The 25,776-nt window shown below is 50.8% G+C and overlaps 3 protein-coding genes across 9 annotated transcripts; all 3 read right to left on the bottom strand.

Annotated features, from left to right (window-relative positions):
* Window positions 1-183: 183 nt before the first annotated feature.
* Window positions 184-10,180, bottom strand: cep131 (centrosomal protein 131). Of its 2 annotated transcripts, XM_052071768.1 has the most exons (28): window positions 9,991-10,180; window positions 9,059-9,270; window positions 8,889-8,980; window positions 8,292-8,382; window positions 8,107-8,222; window positions 7,787-7,891; window positions 7,549-7,716; window positions 7,253-7,370; window positions 7,054-7,161; window positions 6,527-6,719; window positions 6,303-6,397; window positions 6,115-6,222; window positions 5,751-5,990; window positions 5,467-5,628; window positions 5,204-5,395; window positions 4,896-5,036; window positions 4,688-4,813; window positions 4,390-4,506; window positions 4,015-4,044; window positions 3,489-3,591; window positions 3,068-3,377; window positions 2,874-2,991; window positions 2,523-2,597; window positions 2,279-2,421; window positions 1,999-2,176; window positions 1,638-1,834; window positions 1,481-1,541; window positions 184-1,395 (listed from the first exon to the last, which is right to left on the bottom strand). In XM_052071768.1, exons 2-28 carry the CDS (start codon window positions 9,254-9,256, stop codon window positions 1,324-1,326), a joined length of 3,657 nt encoding a protein of 1,218 aa, XP_051927728.1. In that variant the 5' UTR covers window positions 9,257-9,270; window positions 9,991-10,180; the 3' UTR covers window positions 184-1,323. The 2 variants fall into 2 exon arrangements, with proteins under 2 accessions (XP_051927728.1, XP_051927729.1); XM_052071769.1 differs by lacking the exon at window positions 4,015-4,044.
* Window positions 10,181-11,675: 1,495 nt separating this feature from the next.
* baiap2b (BAR/IMD domain containing adaptor protein 2b) lies at window positions 11,676-23,001 on the bottom strand. 6 transcript variants are annotated; one of them, XM_052069546.1, is made up of 14 exons: window positions 22,076-22,997; window positions 19,420-19,495; window positions 18,152-18,238; window positions 17,069-17,080; window positions 16,719-16,780; window positions 16,524-16,595; window positions 16,292-16,429; window positions 15,392-15,481; window positions 15,083-15,221; window positions 14,392-14,605; window positions 14,242-14,322; window positions 13,366-13,516; window positions 12,668-12,711; window positions 11,676-12,316 (listed from the first exon to the last, which is right to left on the bottom strand). In XM_052069546.1, the coding sequence occupies exons 1-14, from the start codon at window positions 22,121-22,123 to the stop codon at window positions 12,283-12,285; spliced, it is 1,248 nt and encodes a 415-aa protein (XP_051925506.1). In that variant the 5' UTR covers window positions 22,124-22,997; the 3' UTR covers window positions 11,676-12,282. The 6 variants fall into 6 exon arrangements, 4 of the variants coding, with proteins under 4 accessions (XP_051925506.1, XP_051925507.1, XP_051925508.1 ...); XM_052069547.1 differs by having other exon boundaries at window positions 15,392-15,478; window positions 22,076-22,995; XM_052069548.1 differs by lacking the exon at window positions 17,069-17,080.
* Window positions 23,002-23,161: 160 nt separating this feature from the next.
* On the bottom strand, window positions 23,162-25,725 carry chmp6b (charged multivesicular body protein 6b). Its single transcript, XM_052069550.1, has 8 exons — window positions 25,475-25,725; window positions 25,146-25,255; window positions 24,903-24,990; window positions 24,736-24,822; window positions 24,298-24,363; window positions 24,081-24,161; window positions 23,936-24,008; window positions 23,162-23,868 (listed from the first exon to the last, which is right to left on the bottom strand). Exons 1-8 carry the CDS (start codon window positions 25,535-25,537, stop codon window positions 23,825-23,827), a joined length of 612 nt encoding a protein of 203 aa, XP_051925510.1. The 5' UTR covers window positions 25,538-25,725; the 3' UTR covers window positions 23,162-23,824.
* Window positions 25,726-25,776: the final 51 nt, after the last annotated feature.

Raw genomic sequence — 25,776 nt, 5'->3', positions numbered from 1 at the left:
TCCTGTTGGAGGCAGCAAAGGGCAGCTCAGAAGTACTTTGTGATGGTGTTCAAATTCCAGTCTGGGTTAAAATGCTCCCTTTACTGATCGCTTAAAGGAAGTTCAAATGACGTTGGAGTTAGCTAGAGCTCAGATTCGTATCTGTCCAATATCTGTAAGAACAGACCCAGGCTTGCGAACGGACAGGGTGACATTCGTCTCGCTAACGTTTATTGTTGAGCGCATTTCACTCAAATAAAAGGGTGGTACATCTTCTATTATGTACAAGACATCTGATAACTGGACAGAGTAGAAAAAGTATCAATAGATTTTTCATGAACACATTTTGAAAGAAAGAAAAAAAAATGTTATTTCGCCCCCCCGGTGGTCCAGCAGCTTTTTCCACCACAATAAATAACAAGTGAAAATGAATACATCAGCACGGGTTTCCTTCATTTTTCCGTTTAGTCCTTCGTTTTGGTCACGTGACTTGATGTGCTCGGAGAGCACCCACCCCCCAAACTTTTTTTCCCCCACCTGAACATTCTTCTCGGTGCATGCTGGCGCATCCACACTGCAATTAGGCCACCTCAAAACACATCGCCCATCCCGACAAGTCCTCTTCTTTTTTTGAGAACATTCGACAGTCTTTCCTGCCCGCTTCCCAGAAACAAAACACGAGTCACTATAAATTACACAACCCGGCTCCACCCAACCCTCAGTGGTGCAGGCCTGCCCGGGCTGGTCACAGAAACATCTGGAAAAGATCTGAGGATCATTGAGACATTCTTGCTTCGTCGTGGGAGGGGCCAGAAAGTGGTGTGGGGGGGCGAGAGGGGGTTCAGTTTGTTCCAGCTGATCCTTCCTGTCACTTGTGACTTCACAGATACGACTTCAGGTCACCTTGCGTTACACCGAGTCCAAGCATGGTATTCTGATGAAAATTGCCTTCGTGGAATAAGAATCCAGCAGCGCGATTTTCATCCAACCTAGGTGGCGGCCATTTTGGCCTTCCGCTACCCTCTACTTTCAACTGAAATTGAGGTCAAAGTGCACTTGGCCTTGCATTTCAAAGGTCAGGTGACCAAACAGAAAAGAGGCCAGCGGTGACGTTCGCAATGCGAACCTGAAGGTACTTTGACATCAATGTCAGTCATCGGCACAAAACGGCGGAGCGGTGAGACGATCCGCAACAGGTGGATTTACCTGCCGCATGAAAAACATTGAAAAGGAGCGCGTGTTTTTTTTCCCGATGATATCCATTTAAAAAAAATAAATACCCACGACACACTAGAAACGTTCCTGTGAGGGTGCGAGTGAGTACTTCAGAGTGCGGTCTTGAGGTCATTTCTCCATCAGCTGCCTCCTTTGCTCATCCCACAAGGCCTCCAGGTGCTCCGCCCTCTTCAGAGCAGCCTATCGGACGACAGCAAAGGGACGGCGTTGACTCCCGCCCGCCGTCAACCAAACAGCAGACGGCGTCCTTGCTCACGCCACTCACCTCGTGCTGCCGCCGCAGAGCATTGACCGCCTCGTCTTTCTTCAAGATGGCCGCCTTGACTCTGAAGGTGATGATGTCATCCGTGAGCATCGCAACGGAAGTGGGCCCGATAAGGCGGCGGAGATTCTCGACACAAGCAAAGACTTTGGTTGCTTACCGCTGGTGCACTTCGTGGAGCTCGTCTTCTTTCTCCTTGCTGATCCTGTCCACCTCCGCCTGCAGCGTGACGCGCACCTCCTCCGCCTCCACCCTGGCCCTCTGCGCCTCCTCCTCGGCCAGCAGCAGGCGCGCGTCGAACTCCTGCTGGATCACCGAGGCCAGACTGTGGCGCTCCTCCAGGAGTTGGTCCCGGTTCTCAACAGACCAACGTGGCGCAAAAACAAAAGGCTGAGCCGCGGTGGCGAGCGATGACGCGTGATGTCACGCAGCGTGGTGTGAATTCATATGCCGCGTGATTTCAACATGTCACAAAAAATGTTCTGGCATGCCACACGAGGCGAGGCGATGTCATTTCTCACCTGCGTGACAATGAGCAGGTCTTCCTCCTTGCGGCGCAGTGCATCCTTGAGCGCGTCGACTTGTTGCAGCGCGTCCATGTGATGTTTCCTCAGCTCCTGTTGCTTGTCCAGGGCTTCCCTCAGGGAACGCTCCAACTCCTTCAGCTCCGCCTCGTACGCCTCCCGCACGCGATTCACCCTGACCAACAAAAAACATTCTCAGCTTGTCTGGCAAACGGCTGACGTGCGCCGCTCGCACCAAGATCGCGGCTGCGAGCGGAAATTTCGTAACATGGGCTACCTGTTTTGTGCGGCTCGTTCGCTCTCCTCCTTTTCCTTGCTGGTCTCCTCCTCCAGCGTCCAGATGGCGAGCTGGATCTCTTTGTCGCGCTCCTGCCGCAGCTCCTCTCGCAGCTGGCGCTCGTGTCTCAGGAGTCCCGCTTCCTAAGCGGCAAAACGTGTCATCGGCAACTGGCACACCGTCGCATTTCACGGGCATGGGCCACCGCGGGGGTCCGGATGGGCGCTGCTTCCGACCGTCTCACCTGTTTCTTCCTATATTCCTCCTCCCAGCTCATCTTTTCCTGGTCAAAACGCTCCTGAAGCTTCGTCAGCTCCGCCTGAGGACACAATCAAGTACCGGTACATCCAAAATGCTCAAATTTGCTTTCACTCAACTTTTTGTGCGCTCGATAAAATGTGCCAAGTGGCCACAAGGCGGCGCCAAAGCCCCTCTAATGCAAAAACAATTACGTTGTACATCTTTAATAAATCAATATAATGTGACGCTACCAAACGGGTAATGTTGTTTGTTGTTTTTGTTTGTTGTTGAGAATGTGTTTTGAAAAGCTAAAAAAAATAAATAAAAAATCTGGTGCAGGCCGACGGTCCCCCACCTGGTGTCTCCTTTCCTGCTCCTCTCTGGTTTTGTCCAGCTCCTCCCTGAAAACCCTTCCGGCGATGCAGGAGTTTTCCTCCATGCGTCGACGCAACTCCTCCATCTCCGAGTGCTGCCTGAACACGACGGAGGTCTTTGAAAGCAGCCGCCGCCTCCGTTTCAACCCGCCGGCCACCCGCGCTCAGGTCGTACCTGGCCGCCAGCTGCGCCAAGCGCTCCTTCTCGTCGGCCACCTCCTTGTGGATGCGCTTTCTGTGCTGCTGCAGGGAGATCTCCTCCTCCTGGAGCTGCTTCTCAAACTTGCGGCGGGCCAAGTCTCGCTCCTTGCGGCACTGCTCCTCCTTCTCGTTCTCCAGCTGCCTCCGCAGCTCCTCGCACTGTCGAGCGCAGCGCTCGGCCCCCTGCTCGTGCGCGTGCAGCAGCTCGGCCTCGTGGAGCGTGTGCAGCTTCTTCAGCTCCTGCTTGTGCTTGGAGATCAGCTTCTGGATGTCGGGCTCCAAGCCTGGCCAGCGGGAGGAGAAGGAAGCCGAGGATGAGAAATAATAGGCACGGGACAAATACAGAGGGGGGGGGGGGGGGGGGGGGCAGGCAGGGAGGCGCGCGTCGGTTTCACCTTTGACTGTGATCTCTTTGATCTTCTTGGTTTTCTCATCAATCCATTTCTCCCGCCGGATCTTCTCCGTCACACTCATCAGCTCCTTCAGCTTCTTGATCTCCTGTCAGGGGGCAAGAAGCAGGATAAGGAGGAAGAGGAGGAGGAAAAAGAAGATGAGGAGGGAAGGAGGAGATGGCGCAGAAAATGGGGGAATATACGGAGGAGGAGCAGCAGGATGGATGTAAGGAAGTAGGGAGGGGTGAAGAGAAGAGTACGAGGTAAAATGTCACTTGCAGCTCCCGGAAGGAGGACGGTCAGCTGGTGTCGAGTGTGCGTTAACATGCAACAAGAAATGTGAGGAGCAGCGGGAGGATGAAGACTTGGCCGAGGTGGTGGTGGTGGTGATGATGAGGACTCACACGGACAGTGAGCATCCGGCAGGACGGACAGTGCGCTGCACAAACGAGCGAAGGGGGAAAAAAAAGAGAAAAGATGGCGGCATGGAAGCGGCGGAGTGCGCCGCAGGGGGAGTGGCAAGCGTTACCTCGCACAGCGGACCCAGGATTTGCCAAACCTGACGCGGGGAAGGAGAAGCGGCCTCAACGGCGGCGCCGGCGGCAACGGCGATGACAAGGAGGAAGAAGAAGACGTCGTTTAACCAAAGAAAGCCAGACGTGCAGCAGAAGCCAGATGTTATTTTTAAAAATGAACTTCCTTGAGAAATCTTTGATGACCTTCCAGCAAGGTTTGCAGGATAATTTGAGTCGCAAATGGCCCTGCATGCTCAAGCGGCTTTATGGGAAGCCGTTTGAGCATTCAATAGTGTGCCGAAGCACCTCACGAGTGAGGACAAAGTGCGCACGAGTGTGTGGCCGGGAAGGCTACGGAAACCAGAAGGCCAAGGTGAGTCGGCGGTCACCATTTCATGCTGCTCCTGCATCTGGGAGATCTTCTTGGTGTACTTGTGGTCCACTAGCTTGAGCTCGGCGATGACGCCCTCGCATCGTTCGCTCAGAGCTTTTTTGTCGCCGATCAGCTGAGGACGGAGGGGCATGTTAGCGTGAACGTAGAAAGTTTTTTTTTTTTTTAATACAGATATTTCTCCAGAACCCATCATGGTATTTTCAAGCATCTTTTTGCATTGTTGAAATGGCCAGACTTTTTGGGAAATCTTCACGCTTCCGTTGAGGTCGCTGGCGGTTGTGCAACATGCCCACCTGGTCTATAAAGGTGAGGTGTCTCTGCACCGTGGCTTCGTACTGGTCCCTCTGCAGCTGCAGGTTTCGGCTCAGCTCCTTCTCCGTCTCCTTCACGTGCTGCACCGTCAGCTCTCTCTGCTGGGCCTGACCGGGACAGGAAGGAAATCGTCAACGCGCTGACAGGCCTTAAGCCGGGGGTGGGGGGGACACACTGTTGTATTGTTACCAGTGCATTCTGCAGCATTTCCACCAGGCGATTCTTCTCCTCCAGCTCCATCTTGATCTTCATAATGGATCCCAAGACTTGGGTGGCGGTGGCCGAGGCAGGGTCCAACGCAAGCGCTGCCTCCTCCTCCAAAAATGCTGCCTGACAACATGCCAAGAGCAATGCCAGCATTACCGGATTGGGATTTTTAACTAACTAACAACAAAATGAATGCTGCCAATGGCAAAATTACGAGATGTAAAAATTTATTTTCAAAAAATGCACACAAGATGGAGAGGCAGGGGGCAGGCAGCCTCAGACTGACTGACTTCTCTGTGCGAGGCGGTGGAACGCGGGCGCTCCTGCTCCGACTTCTCCATCTCGTCCAGGAAGTTCATGATGCTCTGCAGCTTGGCCTCCGACAGCAGCGCCGCGGCGTCTCCGTCCGGCGGCAGCGGCGGCAGGCTGAGCTGGACGTGGCGCTCCAGGTTGTCGGCCGTCAGCGAATCCGCATCGCCGTCCTTGAAAAGGAAATCAAGTTTGACGGCACGAGCCGTTCAAAAGTCAATTTTCCATCATGCCGCGCTCTCACCTGGTCGATCCAGGCGTATTTGTCTTTGTTGTAACATTTAGGCTCGGAAAGACGCTCGGGTTCCTCCTCCAGCAGCTTGATGGTGTCCAGCAGGTCGTTGAGGGTGGACTTGGACGTCGCGCAGGATCGATCCTCGCCGCTCAAATGCCTGCGAGGATGCTCCTGGAGCACGGGGAATACAGGACAGTAAAAACATAGTCGGAAGAAAAAAAAACTACAATGGACAAATGTAACGATCAAGGACTCCGCATATCTATCCCCGGGTGAGTGACGTGGCCGATTACCTGAGAACACCGAGAACCGCCGCGACTGGGCAAGGAGGGGGAAAGGGTCCGGAAAGAGGACAGTTCGGCAAATTCGTCCGGAAGGCGGCGGCCAGATGGCGCATTCTTAGCCTTGACATCTGCCGCTGACACAGGGCTGACATTCCTGGTCGAAGGAGGACTTCTGGCGCTCATGGGAAGCCTGGCGCTGGCACTTCGCCTGCCGCTTCCCGGCTTGATCTGGGCTGGCGGCTGCAGATCCTACACAACACCACCAACAGGGGGCGGCATTGCAGCAGTCAGTTTCAGGGGGTACATGTGCCACAAATATTACAGGCCTAGATTTGCTGTGTCACACCCACGGCTGGCATAAACCTGCACGTACGTCACAAGGCTTGGGCTCGGGGACCGCCAGGCGAGACAAACCAGGTGTCGCTTGACGTATAGACTCCCTGTCGTCGCCATCATCTTCCTCTGTGACGCCGTTGCGCTCCTACAAGGACAAAAAAAAAAAAAAAGATGAGAAGAACTGCAGACCCGCAAAGGCGCTCGGAAAGGGAGGAGACTGGAGACCTGCGCGCACGGCGAGGCTCTGTGATTGGTCAACACCGGAGATACCGCCCTGAAGCTCACTTCGCTCAAGTCGGCTGCCGCGTTCGCGTGGAAGTCTGTGACACAAAGGCACATGCATGCGATACACGTGCATGCATGTGCTGAATGAGTACCGGGGACATCACACACGTATGGACATAAATGCGCTCACATGCGCCTCAGACTGGCACACATAACACACGCACCCGTGTTGTTGGCTTTGGCGTGTGTTGGCGACACGCTGACGCTGTTGGTTGGAGATGCGCGACTCGACAAAATCTTGGCTGGCTTCTTGCCTGGGGCGATGCCGCTCGCCCTGCGGTGCTCTACGTCTGCCTCTGGGCCCAGAAGTTGAGGAGATTGAGAAGGAGGATGCTGGGCTCTTTTCTGCTGCAGCTCCTGTAGTGACCACAAGAGGGAGACATTGAGGCAAGGCCATTTCTTATTTAAACAAAATGAAAACAAATATCCATTAAATAGTGGCTAAATAGCTCCAATTAAATTCACCGGTTCTGTATATACAGGGGACGTCCTTTATAAATAAAATATTTGAAATGCACCCATGGCCTACAAACCTTTAATTACTTGATGTCACTAAATAATTGCCGAACGGATTTCTGGCTATACAAAATCATCGACAATTGGTGCATTCATTCCAGTTAAAGTACAAAAGGATCAAAAAAGCAATCAAAAAAGTCTTTGTAAAGGTCGAAACACACTGGTGATCACTTACGTGGATAGCGGCAAGGCGCGCCTGGCGAGCTTTTTCTTCTCGAATCAGCTTGCGGTCGTCTCGAGGAGTCTCCAGGTGACTCTCGGTCTCGGCTCGCTCCTGCCACTCCTGCGAGCGCAAGCGATCCATGTCGTTGACATCCGGCGCACTCGTAGGACGTTGCAAAAAAACAAAAATGGCTTTGTGGAGCCCTGCAGACCTTTCTTTTGCTGTCCAGGATGCGTCGCAGTGCGGCCCGGTTGGCGCGGCGCCGCCTGGCGTGTCGCCTGAACCAGCGCTGGATGGTGACGGCCGCCTGGTTGACCTGCTGGATGTACCTGCGAGGTTCGAAACACTTTAGCACTCGGAAGAACTCCATCCACAGTCGCATATTTAGATTTCGCTATTTGTATTTTATTGTACTTTTTTTTTTCAATATTAGCCGTTTTTTGTGGCAAAGCCAAATCAATGAGCTGGGGATTTTGAAATCCTACATAACTACTTTTATGGCAAAACCTTTCGGCCTCCTCCTCAGAGACTTGGTTGCAGCGCTGCGGTGGTGGGCTGTCGCGCGGAACCGAACTTTTGTTGTTGGACGAAGTGGAGGAAAAGTTCTTCTGGGATTTTGTGAGCGAGCCATTCTCCAGAGAGACGTCGTCGTTGGCGCTGGCCTTCAGGAGGTTGCTGAAAGAAAAAGCAGCGGCAGTCGCAGAGGCCGTCGCGGGCGAGCTGGAAGCTGGGCGGAAGGACGTACTTGAAGGGAGGCCTCTGGTTGGAGCTTTTGGGGGTCAGCGGCTTGTCGCCGTGGTTGTTGTGCAAGATGGTGGTGACGGCGTTGCCCACGGCGCCCTTGTTGCTCCTTAGCCGAGAACAGGCATTAGGATCTCAAAGGAAGAATACTTGTTTTCTTCCATCCAAATTGATTCGGCGACAATAGCAGTGAGAATTAAAATAATATTTTTGGGGAAGAATAGAAAATCTTTTTTCCCCCAGTCTATTTAAATAATTCTACCATTTAAGATTTTGTAAACAAACTAAAAAAATAAAATACATTTTCATAGAAGTGAACGGAACCTGTTGTTGGCAGTGAATGATGCGGCAGGGTCTCGTCTCTTCATGCCGCTGGGTGCGTCTGCGCTGGCGCTGCTACGGCCAACGGGGAGTGCGGCGGGTGCCCGGGGTTGCTCGTCCTGACGTCATGGCAAAGACACGTGTGAAAAGGCTTTGTAGATGAGACGTGTGCGTATGTGTATGTATACCAAGATGTTCCAGGTGGTCCCGTCCGGTTTCTTTCGGCCGTCGGCGCCGCTGTTGAACACGGTCAGGTAGTCGCCGCTGTGGTGGTCCGGACTGAAAGGAGCAAAAGTAACACTGATGCAAATACACACTCATTTTGTTCTATGTTCTACATTAAAATAAATAACTAAATAATTTTTAAAAGTGGATTTGGAACACATCATTTTTAAATGTGAGTCACACTTTTCCCAGTCCTTAACAATGTCGTGTTGCGTTGCGTTTTTAGCCTCGGGCAACTCTGTACCGAGGATATTTCGGGGGAGGTGTTGAAAACGCGGCTACCCAAACACAAGGCCACTTCAGCATTCAGGATGCACATTCCTGGACTTGAAGACTGGCTCGTGGGGGGGCGGCAGGCTTCGGGTATGAACAGATGCCGAACAATAGGCACAAAGAGCGCACACTTTTCTTCTCGCACTGGCTCCACCGGGTGGGGTGAGGGTAACCTGACCCGAAGGTCTTGACCCCACCCTCTAGACTTTTTGTTTTGTGACAACACACACATGCACACAAAAAGGAGTGTGTGTGTGTGTGTGTGTCAAGTGATCTCACAATGGTACCTGAGCACAAAGTGTGCTTGCTGGCTGACGTGTGTGGTGCTGTTGGAGCGCCGCAGGTTCTTGACCGAGCGAGGACTTCCCACGCCGTCGCCCTGCGGAGATAGGCGCATGTTTTCCCCAGACCACTGCCGCAAGTTTTTCAATGCGCAGCGGCGGCTCCTCCTCCTCACCAGGGTGTTGCGCTTGCCTCGGGCCTCGCACGGCGCCGACACGGACACCGAGCGGGCCAAGAACTTGCCGGCGGGCAACATGCCGGCACCGCCGCCGGGTCTCTTGGAGAAAGAGAGCCGCGAGCCGGATAAGCTGAGGTCCAGGGCGTCCCCCGGCGGGGTGGCCGAGATGGACGAGGGGCTTCGCGTGGCGTGCATCCTTCACTTCACACCTGGGCATAAGACCACGGCTCATTTGATCACAACAAAGCGGCTCGCATTACCATGGCTACAAACAACAGAAACCGCCTTTGCATTCTGCTCATATCACTGAAAACTTGAGCCGCATTCGCATGCAGCTAACCAGCCAAATTCCACATAACCAGGTGAATGGTGTCCACCGCTCATTCCCAACCTCTCAGGTGCTGTGGAATTTTTTTTTTTTCTTCCGTGGTCCTTCCCACAAAAAAAATAATCTGAGGTGGTAAATCCAGGTCCTGAAAGGCTTCATCCACAGGTGCTTCTACACTGCTGGCAGCTAAAGGAGCTCCTGTTACAGACCATATTAGTGCGGTACTGACAAGGAAAGATGAGTTGAATAAGATGTCTCAACATTATCTATCAGTTCGTCTTATGTTGCCCCGAGGTGGCCAAGGAAATGCATAAGTAACGTGGTGAAAAACATGAAAAATAAGAACAAAATCAATAGTCAGTCAGTATGATCCTAAATGCTACCCACGACGACCACGCAGCGACGCAAAGTACAGAACACGAAAAGAGATTACAGTGGCACACACATTTACGACAGCTTACAGCTCAACACATTTCATGTTTTCTGCTCCAAAATGTGAAGGGAAAAAAATAAGGCCAACAGAGCACAAGCTAAAGCGCCAACAGCGCAAGCTAACGCTAGCTCACCTCCTACGCGCCGAAAAACGCGGACACAAACTTACTTTAGCATGTGAAGAGCCGCATTACTAAAGAAACTCTCCGACGAACGGGGAATGCCAACGTCCACTTAACGGGAGAATTTACGCACTCCGTCAGTTAACTGGGACCAGGGAAGAACGAAAACCACCAAATATTCAAAGTCAACAACATCTTTTCACGAAGGCGTCCATCAGTTCCGCCTTTTCCGTTAGCCATTGGCTCGTGCTCGATATTCCGGCTCCTCTTCTCTTGCCTCTGATTGGCTGATCTCATCTCTAAACTGATGACTCGTCAAGTGGGTTGTATCCATAGCTGATTCCGGAAGTTGACGGCTCAGACAAACGTCCTCTCACCCCAGAAAATAAAATAAAATATAAAATAAAAATGGGAAAAGGTGATAGTTTTGTCCCTTGCATATAAAAGTAAATACATACAAATTTCAGGAATGATTTTATTTTCATGGAAAATGGCATCAAGTATAAAGCCAATAAATCGTCAATAATTTGAGGAAATAAATAACTCGACTAATTCAGTTGAAAAAAATCGAACAATTAGTATATTATTAAAATAAACTATTCTGCGTATGTTTCTTTTTTTTCCTGACCATCCGTAAACAAGCCGCCCCCCATTTGCGAAATGAAATGTGGGTGTTTTTGAATGTTGTTTTGGAATTGTTTTGCCGATTTCAATTTCATTCATCAGAGGTGCACGGTGTGTGTCGGGTGGCCGTGATGTTGACGATGATGAGGGTTTTCTGGCCAGTTGCACGTCACAACATGGCAGATGGTGACCTCTGAGGGCGGGGTCATTCAAGTCAAAAGGCTTTTGGAGGAAAGTGGGGGTAGTCGGCACACTTTGATGGGAGCTCTGTGGAGAAAGAATGGATTCCTTTGGACTGGCAGCCACAATTGAATTGACACACTCCGAAAGCTGCACAAACAAGACAGATGGGCCACCTCATTACTTGATGACCTAAAATTAGAAAATGAATGATTCCGGATCCAAACACAGCCGCTCCAGAACTCTGTCTGTCTTCAGCTCAAGCATTTTACACTGAGCACTTTCAATTAAAAAGGCAAGATTAAAATGATTGAAATGAGATACGCTTCTCCCAAAGGAATATTTATTCCACATCATTGTACATCGATATCCCAAGTTATTTTGCAATTTGCGATCTTCACGCTTGCGCTGTGTCCTGCTCAATGATGATTGCGCAAGCTTTTGAGGGTTTTTTTTTTCCCCTAAAGCGAGCTTTTATTGACGTGAACAATCGTACTTCGATCTGGACTGCAGGCTCGGTGTGAAGAACAGAGAAATGATTGAAACACATTTGAGTTGAAGTTGTGAAGTTCATTCCAAGCTGAGGACAAGCGGGCCTGGGTGTCAGGAGAACATCTTGTATACATTTGTAATATTTTATTTTTCTAATTGATATATTCGTGGAAGCTGATGCCAGCTGTTCAGCTTTCTGTTGCGCCTTCGCCGTCAAAGCATGCATTAGCTCCATACAGACTTTTGAGCCACAAGGCTCTCTTTCCTTATTCAAAACCCAGCTCAAAACCCACCTATTCAGACTTGCCTACCCGCCTTAAATCTTTCTTTCTTTATTTATTATTTTATCTGTGTTTTATTATTGGTCTTGGCTGTACAGTGTCCTTGAGTGTTGTGAAAGGCGCTTACAAATGTGATGTATTATTATTATAAGGCCATTCACCTCTTGGGGATGCTTGGCAAGTTGAATTGCAAAATAAGTAAATAGATAAATAAATATCTGATTGGCGTGGAATGACTCACGCATAGTCTTCCTAATACATAATATTGCAACCACGTGTCATCATGTAAATAAATATCCTGTACATATTCGTGTGTTCTATGATACAGGCTACACAAATGTATGATACGTAACAGTGTGCATGATGTCAATATCCATCATAATGTCAAGACACAGCAACACAAATTCATGACAGCGATCTAGAAAACGTGAGAATGTCGGCAATATCATCGGCGTGAACAGAATGTCATCAAAAGTGCTCATAGAAGACAAATATTTCCGTTCACTACATAGTGAACGCGTGTGGAAATGCCACTGGTGATACACACACACACATCAAGAAATACACTTTGATTAGGATGATTGGGATTATTGTTGAGATTCTGAAACTAAGCGTGTGCATGTGTGTGAATGATAGATAATTTTGCGCCTGCGCTTGAGGCGGAGAACCGACGCCACAAAGCCGCCGGCCGCCACCATGAACTATTCCTGGTGGGCTCGCTTCCTGTTCCTGTTGTCAATCAGCAGCCCGCTTTGTCGGTTCTCACACTGTGGAAATGAGTTTGACTTCGGAAGTACTACACACACACACGCACACAGGAAAACAGAAAGAGTAAAATGTCAATCAGTATTTGTGCGGCACCTTTCCAAGTGATGGAATTCAAATTCAAAATAGTTCATTGCGCTTTGATCGTGAGTACATTCTCATTTCTTGATATTTATATTTATAATTAATTGAATCTTGACCAATTTTTTTTATGATCAACAAAGCAATGATTTGATGAACTAACAATGAATAAAAGGACTCTTACGTCACGTAAATGCTCGTTGAGCCAGACTAAAGAACAGTGCAGGTCTTGGATGATCAAACCAACAAAGTTAAAGTGCTCGCTTGACATGAAGAAGAAAAAAAAAAAAAAGTTGCTCACCCGCCGACGAAACGGGGAGCCGGATCGTACTCGTCCGCCGCTGCCTGCCCACACAAACACGGGGAAGGAAAGAGATGTGAGGAAAACGCAATCCATCAATCAATCAATCAATCCACGAGAACGGGGGTTTCAGACTGCAGTGACAAGATTCACCACAAGAGGGCAGCAAACGAACGCAAGCAACCACTGAGGCGGAAAATTTGGTGACCTTTTGGACTTCTCCTGGGAGAGTGGCTCACATAATCTCATAAATGCCTGCCTCCCTTGCTACATGACCTCACCGGAAGGCAAACGTCGAGGCCCAGACAAACAGAATGTTCATCGGAAGCACCCGTGCGGACCGGTTTCTTGCATCCAGAGGGCTCGCTGGGGTTGACCCGAAACCCTCAAAGTTATTCCCCACGCAGGTGTTGAAGTGTTACGAAGCGCTGAGCTGTGGGTGATGCAAGAGCATAGTTGCATAAGCGCCGCTGTCAGCCGCTGACGTGTGTCACTGAGCTCTCCTACGCACCTGGGTGCATTTGAGGCCCCCGGCCCCTCCCCCATCCTCATGCCTTTATGTAACTCAGGAAGAGGGGCAAACTTTTTTTTTTTTTTTGCCAAGACTCGTCTGGTTTGTCTTTGCGATCGCAGCTAATTTCATATCCGCGACATCATTGCCATGTGTGACGTTTTGCTATCCCGGCATCATGCGGTACCTGCGAAAAACCCGGCATGGTGACGCTATAGGGGCGTGGCTGTCTTGCCAGCGGGTGGATGTGGTAGTCGGCGAAGGTGACAGCGGCAGCGGTAGAGGTGGCGTCTCTGTCCAGAAGGTTTCCGGTGCTGCTGCTCCTCCAAGAATGGAGGCTGCACACAAACGAGCACGTGCGACACGTGACGTCTCACATCAGTGATGTCACATGACCTCCAAAACATGTGACACCAAATATATGAAACACAACACCCAAACGATGTCAAATGACACAAAACACCCGAATGATTTGTCCCATGGCATGAAAAATAATTTACGTCGCATAGTTGCCGACGCTTATCCATCCATCCATCCATCCATTATCCACCGCTTATCCGGGGCCGGGTCGCGGGGGCAACAGCTTTAGCAGGGAAGCCCAGACTTCCCTCTCCCTAGCTACTTCTTCCAGCTCTCCCCGGGGGATCCCGAGACGTTCCCAGGCCAGCTGGGTGACATAGTCTCTCCAGCGTGTCCTGGGTCTTCCCCGGGGTCTCCTCCCGGTGGGACATGCCCGGAACACCTCACCAGGGAGGCGCTCAGGAGGCATCCGAATCAGATGCCCAAGCCACCTCATCTGGCTCCCGGATGACCGAGCTTCTCACCTTATCTCTAAGGGAGAGCCCGGACACCCTGCGGAGAAAACTCATTTCGGCCGCTTGTATCCGGGATCTCGTTCTTTCGGTCACGACCCATAGCTCGTGACCATAGATGAGGGTTGGGACGTAGATCGACCGGCGCTTATCGCTCCATAAAATCCCAAAATGTTAAAGCGATCGCTCTAATAATGGCAGACGCCAAAAAAAAAATTGCAACCAAAACATGCAGGGCTGGGCTGACTTACCTGTGAACAGGAAGTCGTCCGTCGGTGTCCGGGTCGTCCTCCGAAATGACGCGGGTGTACGAGAAGGGGAACCAGCCTCGCCTGCGGAACACAAGAGGTCAGCGGCAGGTCAGCGGCAGGTCGTCGGCGTCGGCGGGCGGGCACACTCACATGCGCGTCTTCTCGTTCTCGCCGTAGTGCCAACCGTCGCGGGCCTCGGGCACCAGCAGCGTGACGGCGTCGCCTTGCTGGAAGCTGAGCAACGTGCCGTTGTCACCGGCCGCGTGCGAGAAGAGGGCCCGCACCCGCGCCGTCCGCCCGCCGCGCTGCTTCTTCTCCAGGCCCGCCGCCATCGAGCTGGAACGCGGCAGCGTGCGAGGCTCCGCTGGCGGACGAAAGCAAACGCACGTCACGCGTTTGCGCCGCCACTTCTTTTAACCCGCTAGCAATTTGCAGACGTGTATCCCGACTTAGGGCGGCCCGGTAGTCCAGTGGTTAGCACGTCGGCTTCACAGTGCAGAGGTACTGGGTTCGATTCCAGCTCCGGCCTCCCTGTGTGGAGTTTGCATGTTCTCCCCGGGCCTGCGTGGGTTTTCTCCGGGTGCTCCGGTTTCCTCCCACATTCCAAAAACATGCGTGGCAGGCTGATTGAACACTCTAAATTGTCCCTAGGTGTGAGTGTGAGTGTGAATGGTTGTTCGTTTCTGTGTGCCCTGCGATTGGCTGGCAACCGATTCAGGGTGTCCCCCGCCTACTGCCTGAAGACAGCTGGGATAGGCTCCAGCACCCCCCGCGACCCCAGTGAGGATCAAGCAGCTCAGAAGATGAATGAATGAATGAATGAATGAATATCCCGACTTACTCAGCGAGATTTTGCTCTTGGCGGGCGCCGCTTTTCGCACGGGCAGCGTGTTGGAGTACGACGTCTTGCCTTGGGGCACCGCCGCCACTTCGGACTCGGGCCACTGCTGGTAGTGTTCGGCGCCGCCTTCCATCAGCCTCTGCGGCCACACGTGACAAACACGGTCAACTTGCCTTGTCGCAAATTTACAATCCCAACAAAAATCTTTTGGGGCGTGCACTCACTTGACGAGTCACTGACTAACAAAGGACTAGTTAGTGCCCGAGTGTCCCTAATCAAGTGTGCATTTGAAGGGAGGGAAATTGTCACCTGCGGGCCGCCAGCGCTTCGCAAGGCCGCCAGCTGCGGAGGTCCGGCCAGCGTTTTGGCGCCGGCCTCTGGCATGGCGCCGCTCATCTGCTGGGACGACAAAACATTTGGTTGAAAGGTCCAAGAGACAGACACACACGCACAAAGATGGAGGATTTCCCGTCACCATGACAACGCAGTCTCCCCCCCACCCCAGATCAGGAAACACTTGAGTGTGTTACATCATGACTTTGTGTACTTCCCGTCTCCCGCCCACACGTGCGCTCGCAGACCCAAAGTGGGTCAGCATGCTCGGTGAGTGGAATTCAAGTCTTGTGACGTGCCTCGGCTTTTGAATAACCGGATCCCACCAGAGCAGACCGGTCGCCGCTCAGTCAAAGGATGGGGGGGACCGGTCACTCTTACGCTGGCCTATTATAGGCCCTCATTTAGGATCCGAAATGACAACTGGAAACCGGTTATGGGCTAATGTGGAGCAGAGGCGTAGATGTGGATGGAAAAAAAAAAGAAAAAAAAAGTTCCCGTCTCCTGACAGGCAGCCTTACACAACAGGAAGTGTGTCACGTAAAGAGCGAGTGGCGCTCGAGCGCGAGACGGCGCCACTCGTGGCCCACGCTCTCACCGTTTTACGTAAGGCAGCGCCGCGATCACCGACGCATCCGCTTTGCAACATTCTGGGCCTCATTTGCATATGCATTAGCATATTGAAATTTGCATAGATCCTAGGTAGGGGCGGGGTGGGGGTGACAAAACTCAGTTCTGATTTGACAAATGGAATGATTACATTTTCGAGCCGCGGCATCCACGCATCGAGATACATTTCGAATCTTCTTTTTCGATGTTATGTGGCGTGAAGCGGCAAGCGGTCAGCGTTTGGCGCGTCGCGCGGTCGCAACTGACCTGCAGGTCCTTGTCGCCGTACTTGGGGGGGGTCTTCCCGCTCTGACTTTTGCGTCGCAGCTTCTTCAGTTCGGTCTGGCACTTTTCCAAACTCTCCCCTTTGCTCCTGTGCTCCGTCTGGTACTTCTTGAGCGCCGCCTAGATGGGGTGGAGGGGGTGGGGGGGTGGGGGGGGTCAAGTAGCCGGCACAAATGGAGCGCAAAGCGATGAGTGTCGGCGCCAAATGTCTTACGTTGAGGTAGCGAGCGTCCATCTGCACTTTCTTCTCCAGCTCGGTCAGCAGCTCGTTGTGGAACGACTTCAACTGGGAGGGGGGGGGGGGGGGGAACAAAAAAAAACTGCTGTCACAAGAACTCAAAGGCCACTTGTGCATTTTTGTGCTATTTTGTCACCGGTTGGGTTGATTAGTTTGCGTTTGAGCGCTCACCATCTCCTCCAGCTGGATCTGAATGCGGCGGTGCACTTCGGCCATCTGGAACAGGACCTCCCCTGCGGACGAGACAGAGGCCGTCACGCGACGTTTCGGTTGGCGAGGGCATGCGGGAGGCCGCGGAGGAAGACGGCGAGGGGGGAGGACGAAAGGAGGAGGAGGAGGACGATGCGAGAAGAGAAGATGAAGATGCGGAAGAGGAGGAAGGGGAAGCGAGACCAAGAGGAAAACCAGGAGGAGGAGCAGGAAGAGGCGCGGGACGAATGCGTCATGGTGACAAAAGAATCCACAGTGACACGGAAAACACAAAGTGGGCCGTGACACGTGCGTGTGCGGCCGTTACCTACATGCTGTTTCTTCTGAATATGCGGCGCGTTGCAAAAACACACAAAAACAAGTTTTTAGCAAACAAATCCGCCCCCCCCCAATTCCCCCACCCTACTTTCTAATCCACGGCTGATAGGAAAGAAACATCAGGATGACACCGACGAGACACTCGAGTCAAACTCCAAAGACTGGTTTGATGACGCTCACATTGCTACGAACTGGACGACATCCACTTCTCATACACTCCAATACTCTCTCAGCGCCACGATTGAAACACTCTCACACACATGGCAGACATTTTTTTTTGAAACACGAATGACGGGCAGCATCTTGTTCTTATTCTTGCCACGCAAACGCTCAGAATCTTTGATTAGCGGATGTTTTTCCGGGGCCCCGATACGGCCAACGAGGGCAAGCGGAACTGCAAGACCATATTTGGTCGGCCTGTTGGAAGACACGCGCGGCCGTCCGTCTTCTTCCCTCCACCTCCAGAGGAGCTCCGCTCGTCTATTTTTAGCAGGCGACGTGTTCGCCCGACTGCAGAGCGAGCGGGGGCGAAGGCAGACGGGCCGCCGACGACGAGGAGGCGGGAATGAGTGGGACGGACGCCATTCGCAATCACTCATTCGGCAGCAAAAGTGAATGGAGCACGCACGCATCCCTCACATGATGTCATCGCTTCCCCCATTCAAAAGATTCCAAACGGCATCCCCCAGAAAAATGATTTTTTAAAAACGCCCCAAACAATGTGAATTTTGTACTGCATCAAAACGTCGCCTCCTAAATTGATTGTCAAGAATTCAAAGGTCCGCAATTTAACCCAGCAATTGAATTGATGGTAGTGTTCCTTCTGGTGATGCCCGCTTTGGCCACCGAGGGGCGCTACACTCGAACTGACAAAAATAATCAAACGGCTAATCCACTTCTAAGACGACCTTTAGTACACAGCAACCCTCAGAGTGAGAATTAGCCACTCTAGGCGGGGGATAAAGAAGATACGCCTGCTGGTGTCATGAGATTAGGGGGTACGCTGAAGTCCGAACGCCTGGTTTGAAGGCCTGAGCGTGTCTGGAAACCCTGCTCCAGCCAGCGCAAGGACTCACCGAGCTCCTTGGCGCCTTGGCTGTCGCTGGCCACCTCGCCCATCTGCACCAGAGAGTGGAAGTAACCCTTTGCCGCGGACGTGACACCTGCAGACACGCAATATGGGAAAAGGCCACATCCGTCATCTCCATCTGCATGTCCATGTCCACGACCGCGAGGACCACTGAGCGCACTGCATCTTCCAAGAACGCTTGTTGATTTTTTTTTCTTCTCCTTATCTACGCAAAAAAAAAAAAAAAAAGCCTTCAAGATGGACGTGCAGCTGGAAATGCCGGATGTTCAAACGGCTTTCGGCAGGCGGAAGCGTGCCGGCGTCAGGAAGTTTGCGGCTGGCCAAGCGAGCGGCAAAAGCGGCAAAGCAGAACTGGGCACAACACAAAGCTCCTTTCAAAGTTCCCAAAGTGTAGCCGATCAAAACATGACAAGCTGTCAATCAAAACGGGAGGCGATGGACGGGCAGCTCGGAGAAGTGCGAGGCGACCGGATTTAGAAAAGAAGATTAACGTCACAGACACACGAAAAAAGACGAAAATGCGGCAAAGCTCCGACGGAAAAATGTGAGTCTCATCACTCATGTTTTGACCGTAAGCACGCTTGCAGTAAAAAAAAAAATCCTTGTTTACATAATCTGTTGGACTGAACTTGTCTGACTTCCAACGTGTTGGTAGTTAGCTCCCGTATACTCGACGTGACAAGGCGGGAGTCACCCCTAATCTTTGTCTTCCACTCAAAAGCTGTGCTGATCTCAAATCCAAAGTGTCGCAAAGGCGCCATCTCCTGGCGATCGTCAATGATTGCAGTGGTTTATGGTGAAGTGCCCAAAAGTGTGTCTTGTCCTCCATTTGACGCTTTCCTGCTCCCGTTTCCCAATTCTCAAGAGGACGTCTGTCCCACTTGCCGGCGTGTGCGCGCGCGCTCTCCGTCCTCAGTGCGCACCCGCATCCGGTACACGCACCCGTACGCCGTCCACACTCACACCCAAGCTCACAAGCCCACACTTTCCACACGATGATTTTAATCTGAATCTACACACTTGAAATCAAGTTTTTAAAAAATGCTTCGTCCGCGGCGATCGTTGTGCGCCGACGACAGAACACACGCGCACCCACTTTAAAGGAAGCCGACGAAGTGATGCCGCATGACATGAAAAGAGCCCAATGGAGTGGCGAGGAAGACAAACGAATCATAGACGACAAGACGGACAAGGGAGACAGACGGAAAGTTCAGACAAAGAGACGGCGAACGGCGACAGGTGAGCGGAACTCACTGGTCAGCGCCTTCTCGTAGCTCTTCCCCATGGCCACAAAGTTCCTCAGGCACGGGTTGAACTGCTCCATGATGGACTGCGGCGAGAAGACACGCGTGTCGTCGTTAGTTGTCGAGCGAGTGCGATTCGCACCGAAATCTCGTCTTACTGGGCCATGCGCGCACACGCACAGTAGGAGGAGTTGCGCGACCTTGACCGAGCACCCGCTGCACTTGCTAATGATTTTTCCGCGGGTAGTCGCTTGAGGTCCAGTTGAGCGCAGTGTGTCATCGTTGGTCATGTGACTTGCCAAACAGCTGATCGCAACACACGTTCGTTCCACTGCCACAAGCACACAGCCTTTGAGTTACGACTTCATCCGGTGACCGTGTTTGTATCTCAAATCGACTCCCCTAATTGAAATGAACTGATATGTCAGCAATCGGTTCCATGGACGGTGCGACACTGGGGTGAGGGGTAAGTACAGCCCCGTCTCAAATCTTTGTAGCTCCAGAAAAGCCCCTCCAGAATTTTACTATCTTCCAAAATATATTGATAAATCATTTTTTCAGCCCTGCTGTTTGTCAAGCCCCCCCTTTTGCCCCGACAGAGAAAAAGCAATCCTGGAGCCATCCCTGATTTGTTTCTACACTGCCACAAATTTGATGTAAGAACTAGTTCTAGTACTTGATCTCATAGTAGTCCCGGATCTTATGATGATTTAATCCAAGCTGGTGCTTGTTCTGTTGTACCAGCTGTTTTTAGTTTTAGGACTAGGTGTAGTTCAAGGTCCCCCCTGAATGTCTGGTTGTGGGTCTTAGCAAAACCGCAATCATTCTGGTGACACGCAAGGAGAACACGGAACGGATATGTGCGTGAATCTTTTGTTACGCAAGGATGTGGGAGGGTGGGGCTGTCATACGTGTGTGTGTGTGTGTGTGTGTGTGTGTGAGATATGAGTCAGCGCTTACATAAAGAGCAGCAGTTGGCTTTATGTTGGGCTTGAAATTGCTGCACAGTCAAGTGGCGCTACCGCATACCGGTGGGGGTGCAGATGGGGCTCTGGGAAGGTTTCAATGGGGGGCGGAGGGGGGGGTGGCCTAATGCAGAATGATGGTTAGGACGATTGGTTTTCATCTTACCAACGCTAAGTCAACACTACAGTGTACTCAGCAGTGTGTGTGCGTGTGTGTGTGTGTGTGTGTGTTCGAGGGGGGGCTGCGGCATGCTGGGATTCTAAGTGGCACTGTGAGGGAGCGCAGATGGTGTTTGTCTGTTTGTCTTTCTGTCACAACAACAACAACACAACCTCCGCCAATGCACACACCCATCAGCAGAAGCACCAGCACCACCAGCAGCATCATCATCATCACGACTCGGTGGGTGAGCCTCCACACGTCGCTCACGCACAGGCACACACACACACACACACACATCCAGAGACATAAGCATTTTTCACATGAACATGGAGCCTCCTCACACGTTTTGCACACACGGAGAGGCACACAAGCGCACAGCGTGAGGCATGGAAAAATGTGCATGTTTGCATCTTTGAAGGCACACTGAGGTCTCACTCTGATAGCAAGATGAACAGGAAAAGGTCACGGGGCTTTGGCCTCATGCGTGACTGGACCAGGTCTCCATGATGCTCCGGCCACCCGCCAGTAAAACACCCACTCGGCCCCGTGTACTTCTAAACTATGCCATGTGTCAAAATAGCCAGAAGTGTTTTTTTTTCAAAGGGGAAGCATTTACCTCCATGAATGAATAATAAAACCCGGTTGGAAATGTGGCATCCTGCGGGAGGCGGCAAGAAAGCCAGCTGAGATGTTTGTGCTGCCATGTTGACCTTCAACGGTGAGGTGGTCACCTGAGATCCTTGTAAATTTCCCCAGTGTGGGACAAATAAAGGATATCTTATCTTATATTTTTCATCACAAGGACACATAAGGACAAGGGTTCGACTGACCCCGGAACTGATGCCAATTTTAAAACGGCTGCCATTGTCCAATTTATTCATCAGTCAGATCCCATAGCAATTGTGAATGATGTTTTTCGTAACAAATTGAATTTGAAATTCAAAGTCATGGAAACTACAAACCAAACAATTGTTGTAAATATTTAACTCTCGTCATGCTAAGAAGGGATTTTGTGGTGGTGTTGGTGGGGGGTTGCAATATTTGTAAAAAAAAAAAAAAGAGATAATCATCCATTTTTCTGGAGATTTTCTAGCCCAATGAAAAAAAAATGTATCAATTTTGCAGGAGACTTGACATACAGACATTTAGCGGGCCCTTGAATGGGCCCTTAAAATTATGTGGCCGGCCACATTTGCCCGCCCCCCCCTCCCTCCCGTGCCTTGAGTGTGACACCTGCATACTAATTAGCCCGCACTCTAGTTTAACATCCAACAAAAGGAAGAAACAGTCGATTTTAGCTACTGCAATGCCCTGGCATGTGGGCAAGGAGAGCCATAGCAGCACATCAATACAAAATGACAACACTGGCAAAGAGCGCACACATATTATCGATATATGACAGAAAGACAAGATAAACAGAATGATACCGTAAAATATGCCACTCACAATAATACAGACAGTACACTAAAATAAAGCGTGCTTAAGTGGAAAAAAAAGGATCATTATGAAACGCGCTCGCGCGTGTGCGTGCGTCTTACCTTGTAGACGTTCTCGGTGATCCGTTGGACCTCGTCGGTTCTGGACATGTTGGCGGCGTGAATCGGCGCGGACGTGTGCCGGGAATTCAGCTGGTGTCTCGGTGTGCTCTTTTATAGGAAAGTCCCACCGACAGCAACACCGGCGAACCCACGCTTGCGCGCGTGCCCCCCTTGCAGAGGCGGACGGCGCCGCCTTCGCGGACCTTGGGAGAGGGGGACGCTGATGACGTCAAAGCCGGCGCAGAGCCACTCCACCAGCTCCAATCCAACAACGTTGACGTTCCCAACGCTGCTTCGGATTTTGAGCCGCAGGAAGCCTGGCGGGGAAGTCGCTCGTCTTCATTTTTTTTGTTGTTTTTACGCAGTCGCTCGCCGCGCCCACTGTACTGCGTCACCGCGTCCCTCGATCTCGACACAAATTCTTGACACTTTTAACACAACACTTGAATACTTCTAACATGATGGAGCTTCCTCACATCTTTTGTCCCACACAAACCCGGGCACGCAGACAAACATTCTGACGCCAGAGACCAATAATAACTCAAACAAAGGCCGGCAAAAAGTCGCCTAAGACGAACAGGGTTGTCGGTCACCTGAAGGACGTGGAGGCGCGTACGCTCACGCACCTCCACATCCACGCGCGTGATTCATGCGCATTGGCCGTTCGTTCCTACGCGCGCATGGCGTGGATCCATTCAGTCGCTCAGAGCATCACCCCCTCCACCCAAAAAAAAAAAAAAGCGCCGAGTCGGTATCTCGATATTCTGCACGGATGGCATCGTGGCCTTGAGTGGCAGTTGGCGGTTTTTTTTTCAATGTAAAGCTGTAGCTCAAGGGTGTCTGAAATAACACGACATTGATTTTTAAATCAAGGTGATCGTCAACCGAAAAAAGTTTTCGCCGCAGCCGCCCACTGTGATTGGTCAGCCAGCTCCAGTGTTGAAGGCTCCGAAATCATCACACGGGATTTTGGAAACTCACAGATATCGCGAGAATTTACCTTGCAGGCTAGGTTAATAAAATTAATGCCCAAAAAAATGAAAACGTGCTGCCCCCTGGTGGTCAAAGCAAACAGCAGTAGCAAAATACTGTACAAGCATTTTTTATTGTGAAAAGAATACACGCCAAAGAGCTTCTCACACAGGTTGAACTTTTTTTTTTTAATGTTTCCATTTATGTCCATCATCCAGCCCCCTTTTATTTTGAAATTGGCACCAGATCTCATTAAAAAGATTTTGAAGTTAAAAAATAAAATAAAGTCTACATCAGGGGTGCCCATTAGGTCGATCCTGATCTACCGGTAGATCTAAGACAGGTTCCGAGGAGTGTCGAGGAGAAAAAAAAACAAAAAAAACAGTTGTGTGTCTTTGTACATGTTAGTAATCTATTTTTTGTGTTCATGTACGCTGCATCCTATCAGTCTCATTTTCACAAAAAGAAAATGTTTTAAAAATAAAATAAAGCAGGTAAATCTTGAATTTACGATGGCGCGTGATGACGTCACCGGAAGTTGTTAGCGCCAGTAATGGTAGATCCCGGGAGGTTAGTTGATCGAAAAGTAGATCTTCGGTCCAAAAAGTGTGGGCACCCCTGGCCTACATAGTACACGTGTGCCTTTGAGCAGTTTAGCAGTTCTGAATGGCAGCGCACGACGGGCCTTTTCGGAAGAACCTCATTGCGCTCGGGGCTCAAGTTTGTAGAGAAATTGAAGGTAATTAGAAGGTTGTTGGAAGATCATTTCCTCCATCTTCACGCCGCTAACATTTCTGCCTTCTTCCGCGGACGTTCTGTCGCTAAAGGAGAGACGACTAAGTCAGGTGCCATGTTAGTTAAAAGTGAAATAGAGCAACAAGAACAAACCTGCTTTCTCCTCACCAGCCTCGGGAGTGTCCGGGAGTTGGTCCGACGGGACGTCAGGAAGCAGCACGTCTCCCTGCGGGAGGTCACAGAAAAAGGTTATCATCATCATCATCATCATCATAAAAAGCCGATGATGAGGATGCACCTGAGTGATGGCCTCCAGCTCGGCCAGTATGGCGTCTTCATCCTCTTGGGAGAACGAGCCCGCTAACATTTCGTCAATTTGCTGATCAGAGAAGATATCAATCGCCCGGTTATTTGGTAGGATGAGTGAAAAATGAAAATGAATGTGAGGAACATGAGGGGACGTGCGATGGCGCAAAAGCTTCAAGTTGTGTGGAGCGCATGCGGCGCCCACTCACCCTTTGGTATTCGACGGCGTCCTGCGTCTCGTCCAAGATGCGCTCAACTTCTTCGATGGACATCACCTTGGAAGGGGGAGGGAAAATGCTCCAAGCTCAAAGTGGCGTTCTTTCAAACCGACAGTGCAGAAAACGCTCAAACATAAATGAGGATTTCGGCGGCTGGTTTGCTTCGTACCATCTGTCAAAAACAAAATGTTGCTTTCCAAAGTAAAAGCTGAGGTTTCATTAGTCAGCTTTCATGGAGGACGATGAGAAATCTCACAACATGTACCCTTGAGGGGCTTAAATGTCCATTTTGAAAAACCTTCGTCGTTTAACTGGCCTTTTTTTTTGGACCTTGACTTTGAAATTAACAAGTGAATGGAATGTTCCTGAATAGCCAATGACACCATCATCGATTACAATGACGTCATCATGGTGCCGGCCATCACCCACCTCGTGCATTTTCTTCAGACATTCGTTTCCCACTCGGAGGCCGTCGAGGACCTTCTTTTCAATCTGGGCGAACTCCAAGTCCTGAACCTGAACATCGGCAAGACAGACGGGCGATGAGGCCGAGCGAGCGACATGTCGGGGGTCAGAGCTGTCGGGGGCCGGCCAACCATGCGCTCCAGGTTGCTGATCTGGTTGTCCGTCTTGTCCAGCAGTTGGTCCTGATAGCGCTTCTTCTTCAGCAGGAGCAGCGCTTTGCTGAACAAAGCAAAATGACATGGCTAAAAATCAACAGTTATAAATAAAGGTCCTTGAAAAACTTACATTGTTTCAAAATGTTTGTGATGCTTCGGACGCTACAACGGCCATTGACAGTTGGCCATTGTTGTTAGTGTGTTTTTCCTCCAACTTACTCTTTCTTGCCATCTTTCAGCAGCTGCTTGGCTAAAAGTCTCTCCTTCTCCAGTTGCATGCCGATCTTCTTCTGGTACTGCCTCAGTTTATCTCGTTGCTGTTTCAGTTGCTGCAAAGACGCAAAAAGTTGTCGTTGAGTGCGATTGAAACAGTTTAGCTTACAGAGAGGCATTTTGGGGATCCGCCACCGCCAAAAGGTTGCTTGTTATCCTAAATGACGCAACATTTTTAGCCGTTTCCAATGCTCATTTCGTGAATTGGATAAACTGGAAATGTATTTCTATTGTGCCGTATTAAAAGCGTCCGTTTGGAACAGCTATGACTTTACCAAAACGGCCTTGTCTTGTTCCGTCACTCGACTCTGCTTCTTTTTGGCAAACAGATTCCCCATCGTGACAAAGCATCACAGCCGCAAGCCGCGGCCACCAAAATCAGCGCGTAGCAACTTGACACGAGGTTGTTTGTTGTTACACCGGCTCCACAAAAATCGAATTAGCTACCAGGTAGCAATTGCTGCCTAGCTTGCAAGGCTATTCCGGATAAGCGGGCCACACCCACCCGGAAGTCGGACGGAAGCCGCGCGGGGATAAAACGCGATTGCATTTTGTGCTGATTTAAAACATTGTGGAA

The sequence above is a fragment of the Hippocampus zosterae genome, chromosome 7 (assembly GCF_025434085.1).
Source record: "Hippocampus zosterae strain Florida chromosome 7, ASM2543408v3, whole genome shotgun sequence".
Classification (NCBI taxonomy): domain Eukaryota; kingdom Metazoa; phylum Chordata; class Actinopteri; order Syngnathiformes; family Syngnathidae; genus Hippocampus; species Hippocampus zosterae.
This window is presented reverse-complemented; position numbering and strand designations above follow the sequence as displayed.